The sequence below is a fragment of the Acomys minous genome, assembly GCF_964271855.1.
Source record: "Acomys minous genome assembly, chromosome: 6".
Lineage (NCBI taxonomy): Eukaryota > Metazoa > Chordata > Mammalia > Rodentia > Muridae > Acomys > Acomys minous.
The window spans coordinates 119,948,970-119,962,142 of NC_140487.1; the positions used below are offsets into that span (position 1 = coordinate 119,948,970).

Sequence of the window (13,173 nt, forward strand, 5' to 3'; positions counted from 1 at the left end):
TGCCTCTGCCTCCCGAGTGCTGGGACTAAAGGTGTGCACCACCACGCCCGGCTGGATTTCTTTTTTTAAAATGTCTCTTCTTCACTCCTTGCACACTTCTTGCCAAATTGTTTACCTAACCAAGAGACAGGCACTGGGAAACTTCCCCTCTCTGAGTGTCTGTAATTGTGTCAAGTTCATGTGTATGTGTGTGTGTATGTGTGTGTGTGTGTGTGTGTGTGTGTGTGTGTGTGTAAGAGGTTAACCTCAACACCATTCTTCAGAATGCTGTCTACATTTTTATTTTTTGAGACAAACTCTCTCATTGGATGGAAACTTGCCAATTCCACTAAGCTGGCTAAACCAAGACCCGCTAGAGAGCCACCTATTTCTTCCTCTGGATTATAAACGTGCATCACAAACTGGGCGTGGTGGCACACACCTTTAATCCCAGCCCGTGGGAGGCAGAGGCAGGCACATCCACTGTGAGCTCCAGGCCAGCCTGGTCTACAAAGTGAGCCCAGGATAGCCAAGACTACAAGACTACTGTGTGTTTTTCCTTAGATGTTCAGATACATGTGTGAGCACATGTGGGCAGGTGTGTGCACATATATATGGAGACCAGAGGTCAGCCTCAGACACACTTTCTAGAATCTTCCCGCCTTGTTTTCTGAGGCAGTGTCTCACTTAAGACCCAGAGCTTGCTGATTAGACCCAATTGGCTGGCTGGCGAGCTCCAGGGAATCCTCCTGCCTCTGCCTTCCCCAGCACTAAGATTACAAACACTTGCCACCATGCCTGGCTTTTTGTGGGGATGCTAGCAAGTGGCCATGGGTTCTCATGCTTGCGAGGCAAGTACTTTACCAAATCAGCCATCTTCCCAGGCCTGAGCCTCTACCCCTTTAAGGAAAAAGCTGGGTAAACTTCTGACCACGGGTGGCTTCCACAAGAACTTGAAGCCGGGCTGCCGAGGTCCATCTTCCAATACCACTGCTGCCCACTCAAATCCTTCACCATACCTATTGTCCAGGGGAAAGCCCCTGTCTCCACAGGGAAGCCAGGAGGAAGTGTCTCCATGAATTAGCCCAGGACTGGACCATTCACTCTGTCTTCCTTTCACTGTTCTAGAACTTTCTTTTAAGCGACCTGCCACACTGCTGCGCTTGCTGTCCAGTCACCCTCACACCCTGAGGACACAGAATGACTAGGTGAGTGATAGATACACTTTTCAGGGCTCCGGGAAGTGAATCAGTGTACTGCCCCGCCCCGCCCCCCAACTCCTCAGCGGTGAGACAGAAACAGCTGAGTCCAGCTTTCATCACTATTACTCAACTCGGGGAGACTGTTTTTTTGCTCTTGACTAAGAGCAGACAGTTTTCCTGTAAAAGAGGAAACAAACTCTCAGTTTTGTGGGCAGGAATCAGGCCTCCTAGAAAAATTTTTTCCAGACCCAGCACAAGCTGGAGGCATGCACGAAAGGCCACCTTCTAGAAAGGATTGCTGAGTGGTGACCTCACAGGATGTTTTAGGGGTGCTGCCCAGAGAATCACATCACAGTGGGGTAGGAACACTCACCACATGCCGGGAACTGAGCTAGACTCTGAGCTCTGATTACTCAGGGACCTCAGCTGAGTGGCTGGGATTTCGAAAGAGTGGCAGCTGTGCCTCATTCAGATCCGACCTGTGATGCAGACAGCAGACAGCCCAACCGAGAGCCCAGGGCAGCAGCAGCAGCGTTTGGGGATGGGGGTGGAGGGGAGCGGGGGGCGCACAATGTGGCGGCTCTTGGCCTTGATCCTCAAGCCTGTTTTGGAAGCTGCATCTGGGGAGATTTTCATTTTGTTTTAGAACAATCTTGGTTTTGTTTTCATGGTGCTGGAGAGTCAAACCCAGGGTTAGGCAACTGTCTGTGATTGAATTTCACCTCAGCCCTCGGTAGATTAGGAATTTTTTTTAAAGCTGCTGTGGGCTAGTAAGGTCTCTTCAGAACTTCCCTCGCTGTCTTTCTCCCTGAGTTCTTGCATATGGAAGACTCAGGCACTCAGCCCTACCTCCTGGCTCACTGCTCAGACCCTCTCAGCATACCGGCCCCCACGCGCCTGTAAGATACATCTTGATGGATAAGGCCCATCACCTCAGAGTCTAACGTAGGGGCAAACATCGGCCAAACTCATCAACCCATCCTTGCCACCCGGATTTTCACAGATATTGAGCATGGGTGGGTTCATTGGCTAGCTGGATGTGTAGGCAAGTAGAAAACACCCCTCTGGCTATGTCTCTGAGGGTAGAAGGAGGTGTGACCCAGGAGAGAAGCACTGAGTGAGAGTGACAGCACCTGTGGGCTTGGGGTCCAGACCGAATACAAAGGGCAAAGGCGGAAGTAAGCTGAGCCATCAGCATTCACCTCCCTGCCTGCTCCCTGACAGCCAGTGTGGCAGGGTACCTCACACCCCTGCACCCACATCTTCCCTCCCATGATGAACCCCATGCCCTCAAACCATGGGCCAAAATAAACCCTTCCTCCTCCGCTAAGCTGCTCTTCAATCAGGTATCTGGCCATAGTGGTGACAAACTTGCCATGGCATCTGCCTCCTTTTAAAGGAGGTTTATTCTTATTTTGAGTACATGGGTGTCTGCCTGTATGTATGTATGTATGTGTGTATGTGTGTATGTATGTATGTATGCATGTATTATGTGTGCACACGTGCCTGGTGCTGTCGGAGTCCAGAAGAGGACATCAGATCCCCTAAAACTAAAAGTACAGGCAGTGGTAGGCCTCCGTGTGATTTCACAGAAGTGAACCCAGTCCTCTGTAAAAGTAGGAAGTGCTCTCATCTGCTGAGCCATCTCTCCCGCCTTACACTGTACTCACTGCCTTTCTTGCCAAAGGCTTTGGATAATACCACATCCGGGCACTTCATCCCAACAGATGCTGACGGTAGCCTGAGCAGATGCTTTTACACGGGGCCTCCCGTGCCAGGCAAGTGGCCTACTGCCGAGCCACAACCCAGCCCCAGCGTCCTTTTAAGGCTCTCCTAAGAGGCAAGATTGGTTCACAGACACTTAAAATACAGCGATGAGAGGAGAGAAAGCAATTCTTAAGACAGGACAAAGGGGAAGGCCTCATGTACTCTGACTTCAAAACATGGGGCAAAGCTGCAGAATCCAAGGCTGATCATCAGTGGACATGGTGTCTCTCTGTGAACCCAGCAGGAGCATCTCATAAGCCCAGGAACTCAAAGCCAGTGTGTGTAGCACAGAGAGAGCCCTATCTCAAAAAAAAAAAAAAAAAAAAAAAGATAAAATATAAATAAGCTTGGAGCAGAGGAGTCGCAGAGGGAGCGCCTAGCCTGTAGAGGCCCTGTGTTTTCATTTCCAGCAATGGGGAATTTTTTTTATTTTTATTTTACAAAAAAAAATTTTTTTAAACAAATGACTGCAGATTTTGCATCAACAGAATGAAATAGAATCCGGATATAAACCTTTAGACTCACAGGCAGCTGGTTTTGGTAAAAGTCCCAAGATGGTCAATGGGGAGGAGTTATCTTCTCATCCCAGAATGTGACCAGCCACATGGCAGAGAACGGAGCTGGGACAGGGGGTGGGGAGCTGGAGAGATGGCTCAGTGGTTAAGAGCACTGCCTGCTCTTCCAAAGGACCCGGGTTCAATTCCCAGCACCCACATGGCGGCTCACAACTGTCTGTAACTCAAGATCTGACACCCCCACACCAACGCACATAAATTAAAAAAAAAAAAAAAGAATGGAGCTGCTCCGTGGCTCACATAAAAGTACGGCAAAAGCACCAAAGCCCTACTGCCAGAATTAAAGCCCTACACCCCAGAACTAAGGGAAGAATGTGTTCAGCTACCCAATAAAAATCCAGTGTCTTTAATTTTTTTTAATTTATTTTTTTTTTTTTTTGTTATTGTTGTTTGGTTTGGTTTTGGTTTTGATTTTCTGAGACAGGGTTTCTCTGTATAGCCTTGGCTGTCCTGGACTTGCTTTGTAGACCAGGCTGGCCTGGAACTCACAGAGATCGACCTGCCTCTGCCTCCTGAGTGATGAGATTAAAGGCATGTGCCAGCACCACCTGGCTGTTGTTTGTTTTTTGAGATGAAGTCTCCATATGTTACCCTGGCTGGTTTGGCTTTTTCTTGTTGTTGGTGGTGGTGGTGGTGCTGGTGGTGGTGGTGGTTTTTCGAGACAGGGTTTCTCTGTATAGACTTAGCTGTCCTAGACTTGCTTTGTAGACCAGGCTGGCCTCGAATTCATGGCAATCCACCTGGCTCTGCCTCCCTGAGTGCTGAGATTAAAAGTATGCACCACTACCACCTGACCCTGGCTGGTTTGGAACCCACTATGTGGACCAAACCAAGATGGCTTTGAACTCACAGAGATCTGCCTTCCTCTGTCTCACAAGCGGTGAGATTAAAAGTATACACCAATACACACCTGTCCAATATCTAATATTGGGGGTTTTTTTGTTGTTATTGTTGTTGTGTTGTTTTGTTTTTCAGGACAGGGTTTCTCTGTGTAGCCTTGGCTATCCCAGACCAGGCTGGCCTCGGACTCACAGAGATCCACCTGTCTTTGCCTCTCAGACAGCTGGTTAAAACTGTTCAAGTCAATGCTTTTGACCAACAATTTCTTTTTTAAATCCCACTTTTTAAAAAATTGAACGAAGCCAAGCGTGGTGGCGCACACCTTTAATCCCAGCACTCGGGAGGCAGAGGCAGGCGGATCGCTGTGAGTTCGAGGCCAGCCTGGACTACGAAGTGAGTCTAGGACAGCCAAGACTACACAGAGAAACCCTGTCTCGAAAAACCAAAAAAATAAAAAATAAAAATAAAAAATTGAACGAAGCCAAGCGTGGTGGCGCACGCCTTTAATCCCAGCACTTGGGAGGCAGAGGCAGGTGGATCACTGTCATTTCGAGGCCAGCCTGGTCTTACAAAGCAAGTCCAGGATAGCCAAAGCTAACACAGAGAAACCCTGTCTCAAAAAAAAGGGGGGGGGGAGAGAGCAGCTCCTTGGAGGTCCGGCGGATCTGTGTCTTGAGCTTCAACAGTGTTTGGACAGAACAGACCCGGGGACTCTCTCTTTGTTAGCTTCCATCCACCTTACAGTCTCTTCAGCCGCAGCCTCGGAGACCATTTCCAGGACGAGGCTTCTAGGACCAGCCAGGACTGTTTCTTTGAGGTCAGCTCCATACTGGGGATCAGCCAGGACCTCCCAGGTTCGTCAGAATTACTCTACTGAAGTGGATGCTGCCGTGAACCGCCTGGTCACCTTGCACCTGCGGGCCTCCTACATCTATCTCTCTCTGGGCTACTGTTTTGATGGGGGATGAGGAGGTTCTGGAGGGTGTAGGCCACTTTCTCCAAGAGTTGGCCGAGAGAAAGCACAAGCACACCGCTGAGCATCTCCTCACGTTGCAGAACGAGTGCGGCGGCCCGCGCTCTCTCCCAGGATGTGTAGGGTAAAACCCAGGAGACCACGGAAGCTGCCTCAGCCCTGGAGAAGAACCTGAAAAGAACCTGAACCCGGCTCTCTTGGATCTTCAGTCCCCGGGTTCTGCTCGCACAGATCCCGATCTCTGGGATTTCTTGGAAAACCACTTCCTGGATGAGGAGGTGAAGTTCATCAAGAAAATGGACAACCACCTCACCAACATCGTAGGCTGCCTGGGCAGCAGCTAGCACAGACTGACATAGCGCCCTCTTTTTCTGTACACACACACACACACACACACACACACACACACACACACACACTTGTTTTAATCTGATCTGTGTTCCCCAAAGGGAAAGAATTAAGATAGGATTAAGATAGGGTTAAAGTAGCCCGGCATGGTGGCGCACGCCTTTAATCCCAGCACTTGGGAGGCAGAGGCAGGTGGATCACTGTGAGTTCGAGTCCAGCCTGGTCTACAAAGCGAATCCAGGACAGTCAAGGCTACACAGAGAGACTCTGTCTCGAAAAATCAAAAGAATGAGCCACAAGAGTCTGGGGAGATGGCTCAGACAGCAAAGTAATTAATTACCTTGTAAGCACACTGTCTTAATACTTTTCTACTGGTGTGAAGAGTCACGTGACCAGGGCAACTTACAGAGGAAAGAGACACACCATGCCTCCTAATCCTTCCCAAACAATTCCACCAGCTATGGGCCAAGCATTCAAACATATGGCTATTCTCATGCAAACCAGCAAATACGGGAACCTCAGCTAAAGCCCCAGAACCATGTTATTTAAAAAAAAAAACAAAACATCACCAAAAAAAATATGTGTAATAATGTGTGACTTGGTGTGCTGAGGAGGAAGAGACAAGGCGGCTCTCTAGGGCTTGCGAGCAACCCAGTCAGGCATACGTAACAAGGTCCAGACCAGTGAGAGAGCCTGTCTCAAAGAAACCAGGTAGAGGGGCTGGAGAGATGGCTCAGTGCTTGAGGGCTTGTACTATGCTTCCAAATGATTGGTTCCCAGTACCCACTTTAGGCTGCTCACAATTCTCAGTGACTCTGTCTTTTAAGGGTCGGACTCCTCTGGCCAACGTGAGCATCTACACTCATGTGCACATACCCCCCCCCACACACACACACAAACTCGTATGCTTACACATGATTTTTTTAAAATCTTAAAAGAGTTCAATTCCCAGCAACCACATGGTAGCTCATAACCATCTGTAATGTAATCTGATGCATTCTTCTGTCTGGCAGGTGTACATGCAAACAGAGCACTGTATACATAATAAATAAATTAATTTTAAAAAATCTTAAAAGAAAGAAAACAAGGAGGACAAGATAGAGATTTTCCTCTGGCCTACACACACACACACACACACACACACACACACACACACACATACTTTTCTGTGTGCTACCTGGCACACTCTTCTCAATTGACAAAGTTTACAGAGCTGTTGGGTCTTCTGTAAAGCAAAAGCACTGGATGGAATGTGTTTACAGGGCAAGGGAAAAAAGATTCCTGATTCTCGGGGACCCACCCTAACCAAGGCTGCCAGACAGGACTTCCCTGTAGGAGCTCAAAGCAGGGGTAACGTCACATTCCAATGCCTGGACACACAGCAAGAGTTTTATAAGTATTTGTCAAATAAGCAAATTCCTTGGGCAGGGCAGCTTTCATGTCAACAAGTGCTGTTCCTTTTCTCTCTCTCTCTCTCTCTCTCTCTCTCTCTCTCTCTCTCTCTCTCTCTCTCTCTCTCTATCCCAGGCAAACTAAGTCCTTTCTCCTTTGTGAGGGACACTCCTCCGGCTCACAGCTTTGCTTGTTAGCTTTTGAATTCGGCCCAACGGACTCTGGGAAATACCCTGTTCTCCTCTGTACTGTTTACACATTTTGCGCGCGCACACACACACACACACACACACACACACACACACACACACACACACACACACAACCCTCCCTGGCCTCCGTTTGTACTTCAATCACTGGCATTCCCCTGCACCCTGCCAACACAGCAGGGCTTTGAGAACCCCGGGATGGCACAGGTTGATTGATCTCCAGGCTTTTCCGCAATTTCTGGCCCTCTGGCTAGAAGCCGAAAGCTCATCTTCATCTGGAAAGGCAACTGTCCTTTCCGGAGGTTTTGTTTTTGAAACTGCATCCACTTTGCCTCGCCTCAACAACGGTTGCCTTCTGTTTCTCCAACGAAGTGATCAGCTGGCCAAGGTCGAAAGCCTCCCTCCGAACTTAACCTGACTCATCTCCAAACACAAATGGTTCTCCCAGGCAAAGACACTGGACCAGACGCAAATGCAAACATACCCATCTTCCTACCTCGAGTGCGTGTGTGTGTGTGCGTGTGCGTGTGCGTGTGTGTGTGTGTGTGTGTTCTAATGGTAACCTCAGGGATTATTCCCCAGGCACCTTCTTTTTTGAGACTGGGTATCTCAGTGGCCAGGAGCTTCCTGATTGGCCAGGGAGCCTGGGGATGTGGCTGTCAATATTCTTGGCAATGGGATTACAAGTCCTTGCTACCAGCTCCCATTTTTACAAGGGCTCTGGGAACCAAACTTGGGTTCTTTTTTAAAAGATTTATTTATTATATATACAGTGTTCTGCCTGCCAGCCAGAAGAGGGCATCAGATCACATTGTAGATGGTTGTGAGCCACCATGTGGTTGCTGGGAATTGAACTCAGGACCTCTGGAAGAATAGACAGTGCTCTTAACCTCTAAGCCATCTCTCCAGCCCCAAACTTGGGTTCTTATGCTGGCACAGCAAGCATTTTACCCACCCAGAAGCCTCTCCAAGCCTGGTCTACTCTTTCTGTTGATGTCTAACAGTTTCCTACCACCTGGCTGACCATCAATGGTCTGGGATAATGGACAGCCAGGCACTGTCATGAGACAGTGAGAGGAAACAGCCACCTCTATTTCCTGCCCTGGATGAACTTGGCAGAGTGCCAGTTGTTTCCTAACCTGGCTCTATCCTGTATTAGCTCTTGGATGACAAAGCCTTACCAACTTTCCTTCCCCCCAGAACATTCCATGGGCTGGGAAGACTGCTCAGTCAGTAAAGTGTTCTCCATGTGAGCGTGAGTATCTGAGCTCCAACACCCAGGCTTACATACAATGCCGGGCACAAAAGCCAGGCGTGGTGCACACCTTTAATCCCAGTACTTGGGAGGCAAAGGCAGGCAGATCTCTGTGAGTTCTAGGCCAACCTGGTCTACAAAGCGAGTCTAAGGCTACATAGCGAAACCCTGTCTCGAGAAAAGAACAAAACAAACAAACAAGAAAAAAAAAAAGAAGTCTATTGAGAGTACTTAAAATTTCATGCAAGATAAAGCTTCTCTTTATCTGTTGTGTACCAAACAAGAATCCTACGAGAAACCTCTAATCTCAACCTCCCTGAAATCATTGGCCCCTCATCTAAGGAGACCACACAGGCTCCTTCCCTAACCGGTTTCAGGGAGATGGGCTTCCTCGGGAGATGGGCTGGGCTGTGGGTGTCCTCTGCAGGGTTCCAGACAAAACTAGCATTTGAGTTTGCTCCCTCTTCAGCCTGCCCGAGAATACTTCCACAGGCTGTAACCTGGAATGCCTGCTCTCAGAAGCCAGAAATATGACAAAAATTCAGATAAGCCAGCGCACTCCGGAGCACAGGTTCATTCCTGGCCGGCGAGGATGGCAGGGCACACTTTTCGGCAGGTGCCTCCCTGCACCCAGCAACCTGCCGCACCCTCGCCTTCTAAGATGCTTAGCACCTGAGTGCAGGATGAATTAAGGCAATCCATTTTAATGTACCGTGCCAAATCCATTCTAATGTGGGGGAGTGTGTAACTGAATGAAGATCTGAAGTCTAGACAACTTCTGTATTCATGTTTAAGGGGCTAAAAGTGGAGTCCAACTTTAGTATCAACTGTCTTTTTTTTTTTTAAAGATTTATTTACTTATTATGTATACAGATTTCGTTATAGATGGTTGTGAGCCATCATGTGGTTGCTGAAATTGAACTCATGACCTTTGGAAGAGCAGTCAGTGCTCTTAACCTCTGAACCATCTCTCCAGCCCCCCCCCCTTTTTTTTTTTTTTTTTTTTTGATGTTCGGTAATAGTGAAGAGCTTGAATCCCGGTTCCAGCAGCTTCTGAGATAATAGTGTCTAATTGACAGGAGTTGTGGGGCTTAAGTGAGGTAGGCCTGTGACATTCCTAGAAATGTGGTGGGGGATGGGAACGCAACGAGGTGGTATCCTGCCCGCTAGTCAGGGCCACCCCGAGTCACGCCGAGATGTGGGTCTCTACATGTGCCAGCATAGTCCGTGCTGGGCTGAGTTTGGCATTGCTGGACACGGGCGCATTCAGCCTCTTCTGCCATGGGACACGGGGCCTTCAAAGGTGTTCTCTTCTGGACTCAGTCTGGGATCACCCGCCCAAGCTGCCCTCACAGGACCTCTAACAGAACCAGCTTTATTCAAGGCCTCTGGCACATAAGCCCTCAGCAACTTGTGAGGATTCCAGGGCCCCCAAAACTGGCAAGAACTTCAGGGAAATCACAGGATGATTTCTTTGCCGCATGATTAATGCTGCTCGGACTGGTCCCGGAAGAGCACACACGGGTTAGCGGCAAGCGGCAGCTTGCAGAGTCTTATTTAAAAAAAAAAAAAAATCTTCTAACGGGCAGGCCCTGGGGTATCAGACTTTGGATGAAAGCTCAGAGTGAGGGTGGGGCCTGGCAACGGAGGAGATGCCAGATGTGAGGCCAATGGGCCTCTTTAGAATCCACTATCACCTTAGAGATGGCAAAGGGGGTTGGGTTATAGCACCGCATCGGTGGCACATGACTCTAATAGAAGAATTAGCACACCACAATGGCTCCCAGCCCGGCTCCCCAGTTAATAGCTTAACTCAATGGAGTTACTCATCCATATTCATTATCCTCACACAAAAACCCTGCAGGCCTCAATCTTGCCACAGAACAGCCTGCCTACAAGTGGCCACATGGCCGTCTCTCTGGCCACCCCTTTCCCAGGCCTCTTTCTTTAGCTGTCCGGTTTCCAGGATAACTTGAGTGGTGACTTTTCCTCGACAGGACCAAACCCCAGCTGTGTTTTAGGAGCACCTCCGGAGCTGGCTTAGGAGAGCTGCAGCCTCCCCTTGCCTGGAAGGGTGTTGTTAGCCACAGCCTCTGGTTTTTCTAGGATGTGGTTTGGGTGGGGGCCTCCCCTCCCTTGGCTCTGGTGAGTGACAAGCCATGTCCTCAACACACATCGTCTCGCCAAGACGGAAATGGAACCAAAATACAGAACTGTATATATATCCTAGTGCCGAGGAGAAGTTTCAAAGATAGGACTGCCAGGGTAGACCAGAGCCCCTTAAAGAATAGCTTCATCCCTTGGGAAGCAGACAGTCCTGCCCGGTACACTCTATATATAATTTCCCTCACACTAGGTAGGTGTTGTCTGTGGAGAATTATAGAAGCCTAGGCTAGGCCCACTCATCTCACTCAGATCAGTCCCTCACCAGGAAGGACAGTTCCCCCTCTGCCGAAGACCACTTAGCTTGCTTAGGAGGACTTCAGTCAGTATTTAATGAGCGACATATGATCAGATGATGTTTTGGCTCCCTGGGATCAAGGTTAAAGCTTAGGTTCCGAAAGCAGGAAAACAGATGCAGCTAAAAAAACTTCAAGCAAGAAAGAAAATAAGCCGGGCAGTGGTGGCCCACGCCTTTAATCCCAGCACTCAGGGAGGCAGAGGCAAGTGGATCGCTGTGAGTTCGAGGACAGCCTGGTCTACAAAGGGAGTCCAGGACAGCCAAGGCTACACAGAGAAACCCTGTCTTGAAAAACCAAAAAAAAATTTTTTTAAATTAAAAATAAAATAAAATAATGGGAATAAAATAAAATAAAATAATGGGAAGCGGTCATGGAGGCCACACACAAAGCACACCAGGCAGAGAGATGTAAGACATAAGAGGGAGATTTGATGGTGGTCCCATCAGTCTTTTTCTCGGCAGCCTGGTTTCAAACTCTTTATATACACCGCCGCCTTCCCCCACCCCCCACCCCCATGACCTTTAAACCTCTGATTCTCCTGTCTCCACTTGCCCAGTGCTGAGATCACACCGTTGAACACCACTATGCTGGTTTTTGTACCTTGCTGGCCATGAAACACAAGAGCGCCATGTATGCAAGGCAAACTGAGCTACATTCTCAGATCCGTTGGTCTTTTTTTATTGACACTAATTCAGCCATCTGAGTCCTTGGCCAAGTTCAACGCCTAGCCTCAAACACACTTAAACCTCAGTGCTCACTGCAACCCTCCAGGTTAGGAGGGGTCGCTCAGAGGCAGAGCGCTTTCTAGCACGCGAGATGCCCCCCCCCTCCCCCGTGGTTCCATCCATTCCCAGTGCTAGGGGGGGAAAAAAAAGAAGAAGGAAAGAGACAAGACCGCTACAAAGACAGCAGCCCTCAGTGCGCCCACTCAAAGCTGTTCCACCGTCCTCCGAGGCCTCTTCAAGTCTGTCCTCGAGAGTGGGACCCTGAGTTCCAACCTCTGTTCCCCCCGCGCCCCCCCCCCCACCTGCTCCTCTTTTCAGAAACTTTCCTCTAATCCTCTCATCTTTGGCCAAGCCCAGTTGCTCTTGGCGTCACCCTCCCATATCATTAGACACCCTCCCGACCCACCCACCCCCACCCGGACGCCCGCAACAGGGGAAAGCGCCAGTACGTACCGCTACCACCTGTGGCTCCCTGCTCCTTCTGCCACACCCACTGGGTCATTCCTGGGGATCTACCCCCATCTAAGCTGCTCCAGCTCTCTCTCTCTCTCCGATCCCAGGCCCAGGCATCTACCCGCCGCCACCCCTGCCTCCCCTCCATCTCCAACATCAAGTGCGGGTTGCTACTCACGCGGGGCGCTTACCTCCCAGCGCAGAGTCCCAGAACCAGGCGCTTCCCAAAACCCAGAACAACACTGGCGCCGTCCACATCTTGATCTCTTTGGAGCCTCAGCAGCTAGTGGTTTTTGTGGGTTGTGAAAAAAAAAAAATTTAAAAAGGCTTCGCAGCCACGGGCCCAGCCAGGAAGAGCTCTCGGGAGGAGGCTGGAAGGCTGTGCGTAAAAGTCCCAGCGCCAAAGAGTGCCCGGGCTTCCTTGGCTCGAGACAGAAGGCACAGAAAACTTGGCAGCTGGCAACTTCTCGGCTCAGTCAGCATTTATGTCTCCCGACCCCGGAGGCGGGAGCGGGTGGGCGTCAGGTGGTCCCAGCCTAAAGATCTAGGACCGCCCTCCGAATTCTGTTTGGCTAGCATCACAAGATGACCTCAGGCCAGGTTTAAAGTTACAGGGACTCAGCCGCGGGGGCCCAGCCCAGGCCAAGAAAGGAAAAAAAAAAAAGAAAAGAAAAGAAAAGAAAAAAGCTTTTGACTTTGTTCCACTACAGGAGAAAGAGGGACCACATGCAACAACAAACAGTTCTGCTTTACAGTTTTTATTTATTTTTCTACTATATTTACTATTTTGTTTTGAAGGGGAAAGCACAAAATCTATGCTTTCCTTGTTATGAGGCAGAAGGGAGACTCACACAGAGGCATGTGTGGCTAGTTTTATTGGTTTTATGGTTTTAGAACCACACGCTGGTTGTTTTTTGTTTTGTTTTGGTTTTTGGTTTTTGTGTGTGTATAAATACTGAATTTGACGCTTTGAAGAAAAAAAAAAGGCCGCCA

At 49.2% G+C, this 13,173-nt stretch overlaps 1 protein-coding gene across 1 annotated transcript in view; it reads right to left on the reverse strand.

The window, feature by feature from the left end:
• PDPN (podoplanin) overlaps positions 1–12,705 on the reverse strand; it is a 32,489-nt gene extending 19,784 nt beyond the window's left edge. Inside the window, exon 1 of the mRNA XM_084788212.1 lies at positions 12,372–12,705. Within this exon, the coding sequence (XP_084644338.1) occupies positions 12,372–12,438 (67 nt within the window). The 5' untranslated portion in view covers positions 12,439–12,705. The remainder of the gene's footprint in view (positions 1–12,371) is intronic.
• Between the last annotated feature and the right edge of the window lie 468 nt (positions 12,706–13,173).